Raw genomic sequence first — 19,303 nt, 5'->3', positions numbered from 1 at the left:
AACTTTGGCAGTAAAAATGGGATGAAGACAGCAAAGGCAGGGACACGTTATCAAATAAAGTATTCAAGGAAGAAATAGAAGAGATAGGGGAGTGCTGATTAGGCTGAGGTTTGATAACACTGGTTTGAATAACCAAATGTTTTTATTGGGAAGGGTAAATACAATGTGATGTAGTTGAAAATGCTGAACATTCTAAATACGACGAAGAGAGGACACGGTTGAAGAAGAGGAGGAGAGATGCTGGGCTTTATTGATTTTTAACTCGAGCCTGTTCTACATACGCCGGTACAGTAGGTGGCGGTATCCCCCCTAATCCTTGGTATTACAATCTGCCAAAAAAATAACCACAATGAAGAAGAAGAAGGAGCTAGCGGCTAGCAGCTAGCAACTGGAAGCTGTTGCCACAGTTTACAGCTCAATGTTGGAGAACCGCGCAGGGGACGGACTGCTGTCGAGAGGCGGTGCCTCGGGTCACTGTTGACGAAGCTCGTCGATAAGGTAACTGGCTGATAAATCAGCGCAGTCTGAGTTTAAAGAGTCTGTAGAACCATATGACCTGTTGACAGCGTCAATCCACGCGGCCTCAACGCACAGCAGCTAGCTGTAACTCTAGCCGGTGCGAAGCAGTTCGCTGACTTGGCCACGGTGGCGACAGCTGAGCGAACACATGTACGCGCTGAAGCTCCTCGCATGCTAGCGTTAGCTTCAGACTGTTAGCTTCAGACTGTTAGCCACAGGTTGTTAGCCTCCGGCTGCTAGCTTCAGGCTGCTAGTTTCAGGTTGTTAGCTTCAGGTTGTTAGATGCAGGCTGTTAGCTTCAGGCTGTTAGATGCAGGCTGTTAGCTTCAGGATGCCAGCTTTAGGTTGTTAGATGCAGGCTGTTAGCTTCAGGCTGTTAGCTTCAGGTTGTTAGCTGGCGTTAATGCTGCCTTCACGCGCTCCCTGTGGGCTCCGTCCTTCGACAACTGGACTCGTGAACACTTGTTTAAGTTAACGACCCTTAGATTAAATTGAATATTGTAGCTCGCAATTCGAGGTTTATCATAGTCAAATACATACAGTGTCACCACTTAAACACCGTGTGTTATGATTAAGGTGCTGTCATCGATAGTTGCAGTCTGAACAACTCTTGCCTTTGTTCGTTTAGAGTCGTGTGAAAGTTTACATTCAGATCCATAGCGCACAAGGGGTCACTGAATGGTCTGATGTAAATTATGTCAATCATGTGTTGTGAATCATATGATGTGGATCATTTGTTGTGACTCATGCGTTGTAGATCATATGTTGTGGCCTTCAGTGTCCAGATCTGTCTTGAACGCCTCACATGTTGGACAGTGCTCTCCACCACTATCACCACAATACCAATTGATGGAATATAATCCTGAAGAATAATGTTCCTGCAGCCCTCAGGACATTTCCAGTAGTCTTGTAGAATCAATGCCAGGCTGCAGTGAAGCTGTTCTGCCTGTACACGATGGCCCCATCATCACCTTCATACACTTTATGTTGCTCTTTTGTCTCCGTCTCTATGCGCAGGGATTAAAGTTCTCTGTTGCTGCTGATTTCTGTCAAATTGATTCCAAGGAGTCATGAGTCATGGAAACCCTCCCATGAATGCTTCAGTGCTGTTCACCCAGTAAACATTTGAGTCAGTGCTGGCATGAAAATTGACCTTGTGCTGAGATGCAACTATAACTGACAATCTCAAGTGCTTTTTGAATATGCATTACAAAACTTGGACGGTCGGGTCTAAAAGTGGTCACAGACTTTTGTACCATTGTATTTAAACATGTTATTAGTTTGTATGATCTTCATGGATGTGTAGTGCATGTGCTGTATGAGCAAGGCTGAAAATGTACTTCTGTTTTAGTTGTTAAATCAGGAAAAATAAAAGAAACAAACCTTGTTTTCTCTAGGCTTTCACTATGCGGCGTGGGGAGCACGCTCCACGGGCCTTCCAAGCCCCGGTGGACGTCCATGCTAGCGCAGATGGTCAGGTCTACATGTTCAATAGGAGGCCGAATGAGTCGGCTTCATCCTCGGACGGCGAGGACCTCGATGTCATGGAGATGAGGCCGTGTGTTTTGCGAGAGCAGGAGCAGGACCGACAGAGGAACGTCCAGCTGCTGGAGCGGAAGGTGGAAGATGGCGACAATCTTAACAAGCTTGCGCTGCATTACGGCTGTAAGGTAAACATTTTCAAAAGACTGGTGTTAATCTCCTCAGTGCCCTTGTGGTTGTACTCTTATGATGTTGATGTACCTTTTTATTCCTGTTTCTGCCAACAGGTGGCAGATATAAAGCGGGTGAACAACCTCATGCAGGAGCAGGATTTATTTGCACTGACATCGATCAAAATACCGGTTCAGAAACACAGCTTTTTAACAGAGACCTACACAGACAAAAAAGAAGAAGAAGTTATGCCACAATCATCGACCGTGCCAGTGAAGCCTCAGGACAGAGCCCGGGGTCAACCACACGTACAGGAGGTCACAGACTTTCTGATGGAGGTGGACAACGACATTGAGAAATTGATTCAGAACACGAACAATCAAGACGACGATATGTTGGACAACTCTGAGAAAGAGCAAAGGTTTGGTTTAAGAGGACAGGGCCTGACGAGTCACGGTGCCGACTGGGGCATCCAGTGGTGGAACGCTGTGGTCGCCATGCTCCTGATAGGCATCATCCTGCCATTATTTTATGTAATTTATATTAAAACTAAGGATAACGGAGTAGTTTCGCCAACAGACGATAGTGGTGCTTTACATTCACCTGTCACCTCTTCAAACAACTCAGGCCCGGGCCTCGGTACAAGAGGACTCGAACATTTTCAAGAGCCAGGATAGTTCAGACTTGTGTCTCAGGAAACCAGAGTCAATTCAAGACAATCGAGATAAAGCCAAATCTTTAAATGATTTAGCTCAGTGCAATAACAGCATGTGTCTAGTTCAGAGGAGTGAAAGTCATTTTATTACACTGTAACTGTGAAGATGGAGGCAGATACTGCAGTGCAGTGGAGTGACGTCTCTGCATATCGCTTTCGTTATTGTGACAATATAGGACACCAGAATTTTAGAAAACAACTTTCATAGTGAACAGTTCTCTGAAATCCTGATTTCCTGAAAACCCCTGCGTGTTTGTTTGGATCGCAGTTTTTCCTCAGGTGTTTTTACCAAATCTGAGGTATTTAATGGTTGTGTCTTATACTTCCTTCACATGACACTATCTGAAAAATTGTTGTGCTCTTATCACAAGCTGCCTCCTCAGCAATGCAATGTCAGTGTCATCATATCTGTGTCAGGTATCACCTATCAGGTGTAAATAAGTAATATATTTTTAAACTGATAAAACGAGATGTATTATGTTCCCCTGCTAACAAAACTGTGTGAGGTTACACACTACTTGACGCAGGTTTGAGCGTTGTTTGTTTGTGTGCCATTTCTCATCTAACTTATTTTTTGTGTCTAATGTGTTTAGTTATTGCCAACGCACCCTCATGCCTTATCTCTGGGTCTGACGATGCCAAAAGTGTGAATTATGTTTACAGCAACAATGCGGTGCAATATACTTTATTTTGTGTGATTGTGTTTATTTAACGGCTGCTCTAACATACAGTGTTTCATTCTGAAAAGTACAAGTGCGAGATTAAGGAAAGTGCCTTCAACCCTTATTATATTTATATTGCACACACCACATCTTTCATAGTACGATGGGCAGTCCACTGTGAACAGGTGGTGAATTTGGCACTTTTAAAATTAACTTCATGAAACGGGTGAATGGTTTTCTTAACATTTTTCTAAAATGTTTAAGTTCCAAGTTCCATTAGATGTGCATGACTGATTCTTTTGATTGAGCAATTTTTCTATTCAATAGAAACTCAGTCATTGTACAGCGACAGCACGACAAACAGCAGCTTTTGAAAATGATCAAACGATTAAAGGAACAGCTCCTTGAACATCATAACATAAAGGGCGGATCAATCGCAGGACTGTTGTCATTAGTTTTAGTGGAGGTGTTACTAATAAACCAACAAGTGAGTGTATGTGGTGAAATAGTGCGTCTGAAGTTTTCTGTCTGTCTTGTCATTAGATTATTATTTGTGAGATACAACCACTCACTACAGCAAATATCCATTTATACATATCTAAAGTTTTATTGTTGTTGCAGTATCCACATTACACAAACAGTGTGTCTGTAGTGTGTTTGTGTTTTGAGGGAGTTAGTCAGACTATCACGTCTCCACAGCTCCTGAGTAAGACTCCATGAAGGATGAGTATTTGGTTGATGTGCTGATTTTGGTTCGTAAATTAATGTCAACATAGTTTTTAATGTAATGTATTTTCAGTAAATGATGAGAAACAAAACCTTTTGGCAGCTACACATCAGTCTTCTTAGTATTCCACAACATATCTTATTGACTGCATTGACCATAGCGAGTCGTCTGTAGTCTCTTGAACAACACAGTCAGTCCTTCAAACCCAGAAGCAATGCAACATGATTCCACTCAGTAACACAACCAGCAGGATTTTTAAAGGCCCGAAGGCAAAATGAATTGTTTTGCTTTTCCTCCTCCTCTGTAGAAGTCCAAGTACAAAGTCAGGAACAGAGCAGCACTGCTGAAACTAAAAGGAAATCCAGTGTCTGACCCCTGGATGCTCGCTGTACTGGAGTCTGAACCTGGATCATCTGAAAGATCCTGTTCCCAAACATGGTTGTCCAAACAGTTTGTACTCTGGTTTAAAGTCAGAAAACACGAGAGACATTTCAATGCCTTTAGAAAGAGATTATGAATTTTGTGAATATGCAAGACTTTAATTTCTTATAACCTGTGAATATTAGTAGGCGCGTCCTCTACTTGCATTTAGCCTACAACCACCGGGGGTAAACAATCTATATTCTCATTATCCAAGACTCAAAGAACAAACCCCTGTTACACGGGTGTGTCTGTCATATATTTTTCTATAAACACAAAGTGTAACAGTCCAAATTGTTTGCAATTTTTCTCTTGACGCGAGAACAAAAGTTGTAGTTTAGCTCTATGCTGCTGCAGAGGCTCTGTGCCTTTTATTATTCCATGACCCGAGACCCTGGTCTCATAAGTACAGCTCACGAACCCTGCTCTGATGTAGCTCCAGGCCGCAGAGCTCTGGCACGCTGCCATCTCCCAGGCTGAGTCTTATCCTACTGTTGATATATGGGCCTCCACCCACCCCCTTTTCCCCCCATCCACCCCCTTATCCCCCTTTACCTCCAACCTGGACACTCCTGCTCCCTGCCTGTCTTTTATTTGAGGAAATCCATATCGAGTCTGCTCCTGTAGAGGAAAGATTGACTCAAATATATGTAATCAGATTCTTACACTCGACAATCCGAAATACAAAATGGTGTCTGATTGTGTGTGTGTGTGTGTGGGTTTTTTTAAGTACATGTCAATGAGCAGAAGAAAATGACTGACATATAAGTGTCTGATAACACTGAAAATAATAATACAAAAATCAACCAGAACTTGTTGATCTTAGTTTGTAGGTTTACAGTGCAACACACATTTTCTACCTAGAATATTATGGGTTAGGGTTCGTTTTTAGGGGCTGTTTCACAGAAAAACAGATTTTTGAATCCAGCATGTTTTCAGCGTAGTGTGCTTTCCTGGGGGTGGGGGCCCAAGCTGAAGGGGCTTTCCCCCCATGCCCCTGAACAAAGCACAGCCATGCATGCAGTCTGGGCGGAGGGCAAACGGAGTGAAAGGATTCATGAGCAGGCCGAAGCTCTGCAGCTTTAAGACGTTTGCACACTTGAGCAGCTGGCAGCGGGCCACTTGGCCAACGTAAACAGCCCTAATCCTTTTTCCAAGGAGCTTTCAACACTCATCTCTCTGGCACAACGGCCACTGACTCTCCTCTCTCTCCCTCTGACATTCCTGCCTGCGTGCAGTTCTGCACATCCGTCAGCAGGAGGCGCTGTGGCCCCGACAGCGTCAACGCGGTTGGCTTCACGCTGTGGGTCATTATTCACTGCTGAGGTATGTGCCCTCCTTTGATTCCCCCCCTGAAGCAAAGCAGGTCTCAGCTTTCACGCTTTCTTCGTGGGGAATCGAAGACTCGGTTTCACGATGTCACGTTGACCCCGAGCCCGCAGAAGTAACAGGTTGTTCGTGGAAATCTGTGTTGACAAAAGTGAACTGGGATCTTTCATGTGGTTTTTCTGTTCTTCACCTCCAGACATGAAAAGAGAAAGAAAAGGGAATCAAATCAGCTCTTTTTGGTGAAAGTTTCCTTTGGACTTGTCAAATGAAGTCACTCATGGGGAAAAACTGAAACCTTAAAATTCAGTAAAAGTAAACTAAAATAAACATGTTTATTAGTATTATAAACCAAAATACAATCAAAATGTTAGGCTGCTGCTTTTTGCTGTTGTTATTTATTATTGTTGTTGCTTTTGCTGCGGGGGGGGGGGCAGGGAGATGCGAGGTTTTGATTTCCTCCACTCCCAGGGGGGTTTGGCAGACACAGGGTAATTTGTAGTGAAATTTCCAGCACAGTTTGTTTTGCAGGTGGCCAAGAATGAAGGCAGGGCGTGGTGGGGAATGAGAGAAGCAATTTGCTGTCTGTGGCCTGTGAATGTGTGTATTGTTGCGCAGCAGTAGGTTTAGTGTTTAGTGGACTGGTGGAAGGGAGGCAGCAGAAGACATTCATGGACAAACCAAAACCACAGTCAGTGTGAAAAGGATTTGGATTAAATACCGTTTTCTTTTATAGCGCTTATAGTACTACAACAGAAAGGATTACAATATTATTCTCCAGGACGGCCCATTCTCCAAAAAGAACTTACTTTTCGCTTTTCATGTATCGACGTGAAAAGATTAGGATCAGTTTGACACAAGTCAAAAATGTGACAGAAACAAATCAGAACGGTTTCAGTCAGTGAGAGAGGTCACATGACAAAGCAACATGAGTATGTATTTGAAGCTTCTTGCCAAGAGACATTTCAGTCTAACAATCCTCCGAGTGGATTCAATTAAAAAAAATCTAAAAAAAATCTTCTCTTTGAATCCCCAGCCAGAATGTGGCTATATAAATCCAGGCCAGATGCTGCAGTGCCACTTCAAGAACACAAAGGGTGTCGAACGAAGAGTTAAGATTGATTTGTGTTTTTTTCAGCATATATTTAGTCCTATGAGAACCATAAACAGCATCTAAAGTACGCTATTAAAACTAATCAGCCAGACAAATCAGCAGTTGTGCTATTAAGGAACATCTAACCACTGGAGTGCAACTTCTTTGTAAATGCAGTGGATCTTCCTGTTAAAACAGAACACACATCGTATTGTATTATATGCACGCTGTATGTTATCCCTTAAGTCTGACTGTGTAAGTGAGGGATCATCTGGAGATGCAGCTGGCTGGAGAATGTGAAGTTCTGTCAGTCATGTTCCTGCAGGGGCGGCTGTTTTTCTTCCCCCACCCCCCGCTGTGGAGGAACCAATGGTGCAGCACCTGTTTTACATTCCAGCCAAGGTTTGCGGGGTCTTCACCCTCGGGACGGTTCTAGTCAAACTACGCAGACAGAGTACGTGAAGAGTGCAGAGTTACAGTACATGGTCTTTTATTCTGATTGTCTCTTGAACCTTTGCGATGCCTCTCAGACGTCAGTAATTAGTCCCAGAGTGGCGAAATGTTGTATCTGTAATCCTCACTACAGATTGTTTGACCGCGTTGTCGGTGCCTGAGGTGAACCAACCGAGCAAAGGACAAAGTAGCATTGATGAACTCCACATGTGTGAATAACCGAGAGAAAGATTAGAGATGTCACGTCTGTTAGACTTACTCCCTTCATGATCTTTAGCAGTGGCTGTCCGACTGTGTTGATAGAAAGGGAGATTAAATAAGAATATAACAATGTTCCAGATTATTCAACCCTTCGAATTATGTGTTGAAATCACGGCATCGTTTCAGTAACTGTATGATCATGTAACTTTACACTACTGTACTACTGTGCTTGGATCCTATTCTGCCACACGGATATCGTCAATATGCTCCATACAAGGCTAATTCTCTTTAATGCTACAGCTATTACCTAAATCTTCATAAAAACATATCATAAGAGACATAAAATTAGTGATATATAAAGCACAAACTGCAATTTACATTGGAGTAATCCTTCAAAGAACTATTCAGCTCTATCTTTCGCCTAAGTATACTCATAATGTACAATTTAGCATAAATAAAGTAAAATAAGTGGTCTTAAATAGAAAAATAGAATACTTTTGTCCAATTTATAAATTTGTTGGTTTGTTGCAGCATTTTCATCAATATTGTCCCTGGCTGATCCATGGGGGACTAACGGCTGCCATGACAGAGTTCACTCTGGATGGATCCCCTGGATTGCTCTTCATCCTGCTCCTCTTCCTCAGTGATCCCTTTTATTCATTGAACTGGGGAGTTCACATCTGCCCCGTCTGCTGTGATTTGAAATTCTCAGCTCATATACTCATTCATATAATTGTGGAACTCCACTGTGTCCTTGTTAGAACAATAAGAAATGCTGGCAGGAAGAAACAAATTCACCAAGACAGGCATGGATGAAGAGAGGATAATGGGTTGGACATGCTTCTCTAAATCACTGGATGCAACTCAACTGACCACCTGCCTGGCCTGAACGAGCATGTGAACAAAAGGCTGGAGATGGGCTCTCGCTATTCTCTCATATCGTAGTATATTACACCTGCAGTGCTGTGGAAATTAAACACATTATGACGCTTTGTTCGGAACCATTAAACCAGCCAATGCTCAGACTCCCTTTAAAGAGGCCGGCAATAAACACGCAGATTAATCAAAGCCCATTATGAGAGTTAATCAGGTGTCGATTGTTTGCAAAAAGATACTGAGTGATTTCAGATACTGAATTTAGAAAGACTTTACTTTGTATTCTTCTCTTCCACCAGCTTGAAGATGCCAAATCAAACACTTGAAACTTATTGGTTTTTAAATATCAAAGAGAGACTATTTTTCTATTTTCTGCCTCTGAGACATTAACATAAAATCTTGATCTAAGCAGCAGAACTGTGTGTGTGTGTGTTTGTGTGTGTGTGTGTGTGTGTGTGTGTGTGTGTGTGTGTGTGTGTGTGTGTGTGTGTGTGTGTGTGTGTGTGTGTGTGTGTGTGTGTGTGTGTGTGTGTGTGTGTGAAACAGCTGTTTCAGACCAGGTGCCGTCTGCTCAGCTCTGCAGTCTCAGGCACAATTTAAACCATAACTCTTGGCGGATAATTCGTAGCTCGCCAGTGCCAGATGAAGACTATTAAAACTGGATTGCTTTTAAACTGGGACTGTAATTTTCCCCTTGCACTGGTGGGGCATTCCTGTTCACAGATATTTCTCAGTCTGTGGTTTATTCCACACAAAGACCCTTGGGGATTTTTATAAAAATAAGAGGGAGAACAATGCAAGTATGTGCACTGGAGTGAGTGTTAATGACTTGAAAATCCTCCTCTGTCACCGGCGTTCATGTCATATCACACAAGTGTATTGTTAACTACAGCTGGAACAATGTTGTGGACATATTGTGAAAACACAATAACAGTAATTATGCCAGGAGACAAAATCACCCCAGCAGCCCAGAGATGAGCCCAATACAGCAATTTGCTTGGAGGATGACATGGGGAACAAGAACCCATTCCGGCCAGACTCCATAAATCCTGTCGGGGTTTGGAGGTTGAAGCGCTCAGTACCCTGCGCATCCCTGTGAAGCGCTTCAAAACATTCACTGCGCTTCACGCTGGGAGATGCCCAATTTCCTGCCATTCCCAGAGGTTCCCATGCAGATGTTCTCAGCGTAGCCTTTTCAAAGGAAAATTTAGTTGCTTGAGAAAGCTGCTCTTGTGTTCGCCGTTGACTCACATGTCAAGGGCAGATGTTTACAAATCATTCTTCTGCATAAAGTCAGAAACACACCAAAGATTAGACACGGCCAAAATGCCATGTGTAAATGAAAGATTTGCGTACAGATGTGCAGACAATTATAATTAATATAAATTAAAGTGATTTTTTTTTAATGTGTACGATTGTGATATAGTTTACGATAGATTCAAGTGAATTAAAAAATAATATAAGATGATTGTTTTAAATTGATTTACAGGATGACGTGTTAGGTGCAATGTCGACCTTCAAAAGGATCTTTTGAACTTTACAGAGACAACTCAGTGGCAGATAGGGACATTCAAGTGCAGCACTGCTGAATGGAAAGGAAGAACAAGGCCGATCGAAACATGATGGAGGACTCGGTCAACAGTGGAGCATGGAAACAGGGAACGATCGTGTATCTCTCATCACACATGGGGGAGTACTTATCGGGCCGGTCTCTTTTGGTGAGCGGCTCCTGATCCAAGGCCAGATAAAGACACATTGACACAAGCTTTATACCTCGAGACGGAAATGTAACCTTGAAGATTATTTGCCATTGGGGAGACGAGACAAAAACACTGGTCAGGTGAGGACTGATGTTGAAACCTTTTGAATTCAAAATGAAGCTCGTGAGCTGCAGCTCGCTCTTCCTGTTCAGAAACGCTGTGTGGAAGTCAGACTGTGCAGACTCGAGAGATATAAACAGAGCCATGTGTTTGTGTGCGCGCACAATTGTGCTGATTGGTCATTAATTCAGCTCGCAGTCTCCAGATGCAAGCAGATCTTTTATTCAACAGTCAGAAGACGCCAGGGGACAAATCGAGGGCAGTGGGTGCAAGATTGTACTTTCTTTTGCGTGTGAAATGGAAAACCAACCGTGTAGGAAGAATACAGGAAAAGACTACTAGGGCAACTGCTATGAGCAGTGCGCTTGCTAATCTCGTACTACAGCTGCTAAAATAACTCAGGTACTATTATGGTCAGTTCTCTGTTAGTATCAGTCACATGCTGCTTTTCAGACATGCACTGTGAAGTCCTGACATTTTCCTGAAATTCTCAAGAGGTCTGTATATGAGAAAAAATATTTTTTTTGCAAATGTTGCCTCTGAATATTTTCTAGAAATGTTCCTGCCAGACCCTTGATCAAATTTACGGAGATTTAAGATTCACCATCTTAGTTTAGCTTGCTGCATGCAGACATTGGCTAATCGCCACTGAATTCCAGTATAGTTCAGGCAAATTGGAATTATTTTCGTGGGTATCTTGCACCTGGAATGCAAAAACCTCAACTGTCAACCTGACGGTCGTGACAGAGGAACAGTCGGAGGATCACAGATCAGTAGGATTCATCTTTTGGAAACCGTGAATTTATAGCCTTCCATTCTGTAGCTGTTGCGCTAATTCAGTCCATTATGTGATGAGGCCAGATCTTGTCTTCTAGTTATCTGACACAACAATATTTTAAGTAGGTCACTCATGTGTGCTCTGGAGCAGGTTATTGTGGGATAAAAGAAACACCTTTTTGTAATCAATGGTACAAGGACACAAGCATCAATGTTAAAGTATTTTAGAAGCCCTGATGAAGGACCGGCACACAGATACTTGAGCAAATTCACTTAGAAACTGAACTAATCAACACTTGTATGCGGTAGATGCTCAGCATTTTTAAGAGCACCAAGATAGCAATCAGGATTAGTGGAATATAAACCCTTGAGAAATGTAAGCACACTCTTCTCTCGGTGCCTCGCAGCTCTGTGATAAACACACAGGCAGCCAGAGGAGGAAAAAACCCCAAAACAGACTGCTGGGGCTGCAGACTCGCTGTGTTCTGTCACTGTGGCTGCTGCTAAATATTCATGCGGATTCGAGCATGCACAGGCTTTTTAGTGATTTGCTATTTTATGACACAGAGCATATTTTATGACACTCTACAAGACTTAGAGTTTTGGAAAATTGGAAATGTAAGGTCTATAATGACTCCCTTCCAGTAGCACATGTGGCTGTTGTAGATGCCTCACACGAAAGACACATACACATGCTTACTCGTAATTCAATTAACATATTAACATACATATCAGTAAGTACTTTTATATGAATAGTGACCAATCAGTAGTTTTAGTCAGAGGTATGACAGATGGGTCCAGCACCAGCCATTTTGTGGCTGATGGTTTGTTAGGGTCTGAATGGGGATGGCAGCTACACTGCACTCCTGAGGTCTATTTACAGTCCATTTTTTAATCATCTATTTATAGCCATAACTTTCTCGACCTGAAATCTGACACACATAGAAAACATTCTTCTTGTCCAAACTCTTTAATTTGATTATACTGTGATGACTTGCTTTATGAATGCTCTATAAAAACCATACGCACTCATTCTTTCCTCGCTCTGAAAGTGATATGAAATCATTTTCTCCATGTTGATTTGTTGTTCTGACCTGATTTGTGCTCCCATGGATACGGCTGCACGAGAGGACGAGTAGGGGAATGGAAAACATGATTCCTCTCTGTGCTCTGTCGTACAGTGAACACGGACCGTGTGTGTGTGTGTGTGTGCGTGTGTGCGTGCGTGCGTGCGTGCGTGTGTGTGTGTGTGTGTGTGTGTGTGTGTGTGTGTGTGTCAGTGATGACAATGAAGCCTCCTAACACACTGTAACCTAACCTAGTCAGACTTTGTTCTACACTTTAACATTTCGTTGAGCCACTCAGATCAGCTAGGAGAGGTGTGTGTTTTTAGCTCCATTTACTCTAACTGCCACCAGAGTATAGTGCTATTAAATACAGATACAGGAAAACAAAGGCACCAATAGACTCTCATAGTGAGTATATAGTTAATACGATGCTGTCCACAAAATGTCCAAGGGCTCACATTTAGTTGGATTTACGTTCTGATGACATGCTGTAATGTGTCTTTTTCTTTCACCCACCTCCAAACTCATCCAGAGCATGTATTTGTGTTAATGACGACCTGGAAATCAACAGTGTATTCATCAAATCTGAGCGTCTCAAGCCAACCCCCCCAAAACTGCCCTTCAATCAAATTCAGTTTTAATAAATAGAAAATGAAAAAAGTTATAAAAAAACCCAACACAGAACGTGTTGTGAAAATGTGAGGTACATCAACAGTATGTGTATTTTAAGGACATTTAAATATTTGAAGGGAATTTTTTTTAAGTGATTCAAAATCAATCTCTTCCAGGTTTCAAGAATAAACAGAGCTTTGTGTTCACAACTTGTTTGAGCAGTGGACGGAGGAGGTGGTGAGCTGCTCCTGCTCCCAGGGCCTCTTCATTGTCACCATCTGGTTCTGCTTGACACCCGAGAGGCTTCGGAGGTGTTTCCTGAGCCTCATCAGGTCGGACCATCGAAGCTCCTCTCAGCACAGCAATGAGTGAGTGACAACAGCCTCCCAGAGATAAGAGGAGAGCGAGAGAAAGACCTCTGGACTGCAGTGGTCCGTCGGTGTGTGTGTGTGTGTGTGTGTGTGCGTGAGAGACATCTGTGTGTGTGTGCAAGTGTGTGTATGCACACGTCCCTGTATCTTTCCGCGGATGTGATGAGTGAGAACCAGGCCCGAGGGGGATCACGTCACCACGGAGATAGCCACCATCGCCTAGCAACCTCAGCCCTCAGGCCCACTGAAGGAAGTGCACGGCGAAAGCTGATCCTCTTCAAGAAAGAAAAATGCTAATAATGGATCTTTTCATGCAGACAAAAACCTGAAATGTAGTAAATATCTGGCCTTTGTTTGACGCCTTTAAAGGATAAGTCTGGTGATATTCTGTATTTTTCTTTTCGTAAACAAATCCCATGAATACAAACTAATTTTTACTAACTGATATTGTCTGTACAGCCTAAGTCTGATGAAGCGTATTTCTCTTTCTCTCATATCTTTTGATGTGAAATACTTGAAACCACAACATGTCTCACCATTAGGTAACATGTTGCTCCACAATGAAGAACATGGCAGGTTGTAGTTGACACCACATAGATCGGCTTAAAATATATATTGTTTACTCCAGTTTGAGTAACATTCGCTAAAAACAACGTGTGCTGTATTAGAAAAAGAAAAGTTATATTAAGGCATTTTTGTGACGTTTATTAAAAGATCGAGGTCTTCAGTAGAAACAAATTGACTTGGGACCAAATAACTGGAACGTATAATATCACCAGCCTCAGCCTTTAATGAATGCCACATTATTTTTTACAGTTGATTCATGAAATCAAAATCTTTTGAAAGTTGTTGATGAAAAAGTGGACAATCTCCAAAAAAATCAATACTACATTCATCCCAAACCTGTGATATTGTAAGTTCATGCTGGTTTATAAATATAAAGACAGGGATTTGTTTTTGTTCTGATTCTAGATGACCTTCATCACGTGAGCCTGTTACGAACCATCACTCAGCCGACGGTCGTCCAGACTCTGAGCTCATTCCTTGTCGTGTTACTAGACAAATGATTGTCTTCCTGTGAGACGTGCCTGGCAAGACGTGTCAATACTGCAGGTGCAGTCGGGCCTGAAATTGCTTTGTTTAAACTTGTCAGGTAGGAATGGAGATTTTTTAAGAAGGATCCTCATGTGCACGGTGAAGGTGCCGCGCAAACCTACAGAAGTTTACACCTCAAACTGTTGAGGGGTTTTCTTCTTTCTTTTTTTTTAATTCATGAAAGACTTTTATAACCTAAAGAGTCTGAATCTATTTCCTGAGAGACGACTTCAAATTATTTTGTCAATAGATCTGTCAACAATTCAAACTTTATTGACCATGCTTTCAATAAACTTTTGGTTTTCTAAGTATTGATGCTGTTTTGTTACAGTGATGAAAGGGATTATTAAAAGTATTAATGTGGAGTTAATGTCTGAGGATATTTAAAGTGATGTTTCAGCCTGTAAAATACGCTTCAATGTTTTGTATAATATGTCTCCGCCTTATTATTTGAGTCTTAATACACAGTTAATATGTTTGCGATGTGTATACAGTATTATCCCCACAGTCACACTTCAAAAGACTCAACGACTTTTTACCACTTACACCTAAACTGACATTTCAGCTGCACTCAGTGGTTGACGCCTCGAATCCTCTCAGGTCTCAAGTTATTCACATCTGAACAACAACAACAACAACAAACCCAAAACCTTCCACAGCTCTTCTCACTCTCACAGGTTCCTCTGACGATACACAATTTATTCCAAAGTTCATTCAGAGCCTCCCGTTCAGGCGACGACACACTTGAACCGGCCCTCACTTCTTTTCAGGACGTCCTCCTCGTAACAGCTGAAGCTTCAGCTCCTTTCCCTTTTATTAAAGCCGATACACCTTCACTCTTCACAAGTGCTCGCATTTAATCTGACACGTCAACAGTTTTAACGTGCCTCGGTATTTACATTTTCACTTCCACCTCAACTTGAACATTTTTCGACATTCCACACATGTTTAAACTGTGACTTTTCACCAGCAAACCGGAATTATATATAATTATATATATATATATATATATATATATATATATATGTATATATATTATCAGTCTCAAGTCAAACGTTTTGCGGTAGCACCAACCTGAAACACTCAAAATTCACATCTAAACTCCATCATCTCAATCAGTTTGGCATTTTTACAGGCGTCAAGATCGGCCTAAGGTAGAATAAAGACCACTTTCAAACACTTCTAATGTACGAATTACACCGGACTCGGAATAGACTTTTTCCCCCCAATTTGTTGAGAGGACAAAGGGGCAATGATGCACATTCCTGAGAGCAGCGGTGGAGAAACATTCCACCCTGTGTTTGTAATTGTTCACAGCTGTAAGGACGGTCTGTTTCCTATTTGTCACATTCACGGGTCAAGCGCTACCATATTCCTCATAATCACTGGCGAAATAGAAGTCGAGCTCCGGAGGGGGAAACAACTGTTTGTGTACACTCGCTGCAGAAGGTGAAGCGGTGCAGCTGTCGGTCTTCCTCCGGCTCTTGTTCATCGCCAACGCTTTGTTATTGTGAGGAACGTACCGCGGCGTTCATCTCTTTGAGCGGAGGGCTGTAAATAAGAATCCGTCAAGTGGGATTTTGGCTCTGTCGCATTTTGAGTTGGTCACTGAGCGAAAGTTGTCTCACCTTTTACCTTCAGCTTGCTTCACTTGGGAGCTGCTGAGGTTGGAATACAAATTTGCGAAAGCTCTTTCTGATTTGACCTTGCAATAAGCTGTGACGTGTCCTCGCCGAACTGCTGAGCAGCCTCCGCACTCTCTTTCTTAAAACAAAAGAAATATCAAATTTCAAGGTTGTCTGATTCTTTGCAAAATATGTTTTTTTTTAATAGGAGAAAAAATAAGGGTGTATCACACATTGTCTTTTCAAGTTACAGTCCTCCGCCTGTTTGAGATGCTCCAGAGCCACAGTATTAAAAATAGGTCTCATGATTGTCTATGTGTATGCGAGAGAGAGAGAGTTTGTCTGTGTGTGTGTGTGTGTGTGTGTGTGTGTGTGTGTGTGTGTCTGTCTGTGTGTTTGCACAGGTGCCAAAAATATTTCGGCTCTGTGTACAATATGTGCTTGTGCTGAGAGTGAATGTGAGTGGTTCTCCACTCGAGAACAGAGTGGCACCACACTCAGCTCCACTGTTTACAACCACCGTCTGTAACAAAGTGTGGATCATGCACACGGCAGAAAGACATTTTCATTTCTTTAAATTTCTGCTCAGGTCACCATTTCCAACATGGATCAACACTGTCACCATATTTTTGCTTTGTTTAACACATGGCGTGCTAAATTATACTTTTAAATGTCTAATGCGTCAAAATGCAAACGACAAACATGACCGGCTCATGCTGAGGCACTCAGATGATCTGGATCATAAAAAAAAAAAAACCTCAGTCACGTTGTCCAAGCAAGTAGATCTCAAGTAGTAGTCAAGCCACGAAATTATAGTTTTTAAGCTTGTGGGCAAGGGAATGTGACTGATGGTTTTTCTTGTGGACCGTGGGTATGTTTTCAAGAACCACAAACCTAGAAGGTATATCTGCTGCCAGTAGAGGGTGCTGGAGCTCCTAAGGTCTCTGGGTAAAAAAAGAAAGGAGAAATTCCTGGGTTCTTGTGCCTTTGAATATAGTTTGCTATCAACGGATTGAATATTAGAAAGTGCAGCATTATCCGTGGCCGTGTACCTGCAACGTGCTGCTGCGTGTGGGCGTTTTATTTATAGTTTTACACCACGTCTGCATGTGTCTTATTATCAGCGTAGAGCGACGATGGTTTCAAGAGACAAGAAGCTCAAACTCCAACACGATGTGTTGGTCTCGTTGCAACACTTGATGGTGCTTTGTGGGTTTCGACTGTGTCGTAAACAATTGTCTTCTTGTGTGTCCCGACGGCTCCCCTCCACATCAGCTGCCTGAATTAAACGCGATGGACATTTTTCACTGTCTATGCTTGTTTTTAATTTTTTCAGTATGCCATAGTTCTACAATTTAACCGCATCACGGCGTGTGATGTTTGCTTGCATAAGTGTGCCTGGATCTGTGTGCATGTGCTTGCTAAAGCAGGGCTGTGGTTTGCAGCCCCCCCCCCCCCTCGGTCCCTCCCCTGCTGGTCTGAAGTGAAACAGCTGCCTCGGCTGCTTCGCCTCCAGCTGCTTCCAAATTGTCCCGCCATTAAGCCATTATATGTTTACAACCGCAGCACTGAGTGAGCCCACTAGGTGCTAGAAGTCCCGATGATCCTCCCCTGTTGTAATGGATCATTATCCCGGTTTCTTATTACGCAGCCTTTGCCATGCATGTAAGTAGTGCCGATACAATTTGGCACAATACTGAAAGAGAGCTGTGAAGGGAAAAGGTCCCATTTGCAACGTCCTGATGATCAGCATTTGCCTTTTTTTTCTCATTATCCTTCCAAAAAATGGACTCAATCGTGCAGATTTAAATACAGTAATCTGCAAATTCAATCTAATGTTGCGATCATACACGCATATGCAAAAGGGATGCATCTGATGTACGTCCCTCCATACACTCAATGTGTGATTACACTCGAACACGTTCTTTTCTGCCGTCTAATAAGAGCTGGGTAAGCGCTCATCGATTCCTCCTTTCAGTCTGCTCAGCCCCAGAGCTGCAGGAGAGTGTCGACTCCGAGCAGAGAAGCACGAAACACATTGATCTTATTTGGACAGGCTTTTGTCTGGGACACGTCCAAACCCAAACAGCCAGGGGAAGCACCACAACACGCTGTAAATAATTCTCTTGCAGTCCAGACACACTCTCTGCGTAGGTTACAGATGGAGCAAAGACACTGGTATCATTCAAAACAGTGCTATTTCTTTATTGTGTGTGATGATTATTTGTCTTCCCTTCTTTTTCTCTCCTGTTCAGTTTTAGAGAGCGGCGACACAGGAGTATTTTAAAATACTCCCTCTGAACTCAGCTAAACATTGTTTGCCAAAGAGATGTTTCTCAGTCACAAAAAAAAGACATCTTGTTCATGTTATGACAACATGGCTCTAAGATGCAGCTTGTACACAACTGAGCCCGTTAGCAGCTTTTATAAATTGAACACATTCACATTACGCATGTTTCTCATTAACTACCAATACAGAGTACGACAGCACATCAGTATATTCCACGTATTCAAGACATATTTCACAATAACTCAAGTCTGTTTACTGAAGTGACGCTATAGGAGGGAAAAAAAGTAGCACAGACGTCATGCGACGTCTTTTCTGTGTGTGTTTGTTTGTCACTAGTGTTAAATATGATATTTTTGCCCTTACGTTCTGTTAATACGTCATTAATGTTAATTTATTTGTCGCATATAAACAGAGATGTTACTCTATATTTATATCAAAAAACCCCTGAAGGCTGCTGAGTGCAGGTGGAGGATGTCGCCTGTTCATGAACTCGTAGAGGAAAATAAATAATAGAAGATAAAGCTGTTGTGACCTAGTGAGGTGCTGTGACACGCAGGTAGACAACTGCCGCAGATACAGCAACTAAAAATATATTGACGGGAGATGAGCGAGTACATATTGCGATGCATTATCAACAGACGCATAACAGATGTGGCGGAAACTAAAGAATGGGGAAATTAAAAGAAGACACGTGACTATTTCGCAATATAAAAATAGTGTGAAGAAAGACCATTGTCGTTTGAGTAGAGAGGGAGAGAGAGAGAAGGAACGGAGTTGTTCCTACCAGACTGACACTGGGACACTGTGGGCTGGTGTGGAATAGACGGAGAAACAGGAAGACGGATCGTGTGGAACTTGCAGAGAACAACAAACTGTGAAACACTTGCTAATGGAATTCACGTCTCAGCAAAAACACAGTTCCCTGCGCACACTGTACATACACCATTCAGGCTATAGTAACTCGCTTATATTGAAAGAATGCCATTTCATATCTACATCAT

At 42.4% G+C, this 19,303-nt stretch overlaps 1 protein-coding gene and 1 long non-coding RNA gene across 2 annotated transcripts; both read left to right on the top strand.

Moving 5' to 3' along the window:
• Window positions 1-340: 340 nt before the first annotated feature.
• lysmd4 (LysM, putative peptidoglycan-binding, domain containing 4) lies at window positions 341-3,575 on the top strand. The gene is made up of 3 exons (XM_035643210.2): window positions 341-498; window positions 1,917-2,189; window positions 2,289-3,575. Exons 2-3 carry the CDS (start codon window positions 1,926-1,928, stop codon window positions 2,847-2,849), a joined length of 825 nt encoding a protein of 274 aa, XP_035499103.2. The 5' UTR covers window positions 341-498; window positions 1,917-1,925; the 3' UTR covers window positions 2,850-3,575.
• Window positions 3,576-10,265: 6,690 nt separating this feature from the next.
• On the top strand, window positions 10,266-14,719 carry LOC118315719. Its single transcript, XR_004794919.1, has 3 exons — window positions 10,266-10,485; window positions 13,098-13,289; window positions 14,265-14,719. It is a non-coding gene; the product is annotated as an uncharacterized LOC118315719 (long non-coding RNA).
• The last annotated feature ends 4,584 nt before the right edge of the window (window positions 14,720-19,303 follow it).

The sequence above is a fragment of the Scophthalmus maximus genome, chromosome 7 (genome assembly GCF_022379125.1).
Source record: "Scophthalmus maximus strain ysfricsl-2021 chromosome 7, ASM2237912v1, whole genome shotgun sequence".
Taxonomy (NCBI): Eukaryota; Metazoa; Chordata; class Actinopteri; order Pleuronectiformes; family Scophthalmidae; genus Scophthalmus; species Scophthalmus maximus.
The sequence above is the reverse complement of the archived record's forward strand: the minus strand, read 5'-3'. Positions and strand labels throughout refer to the sequence as shown.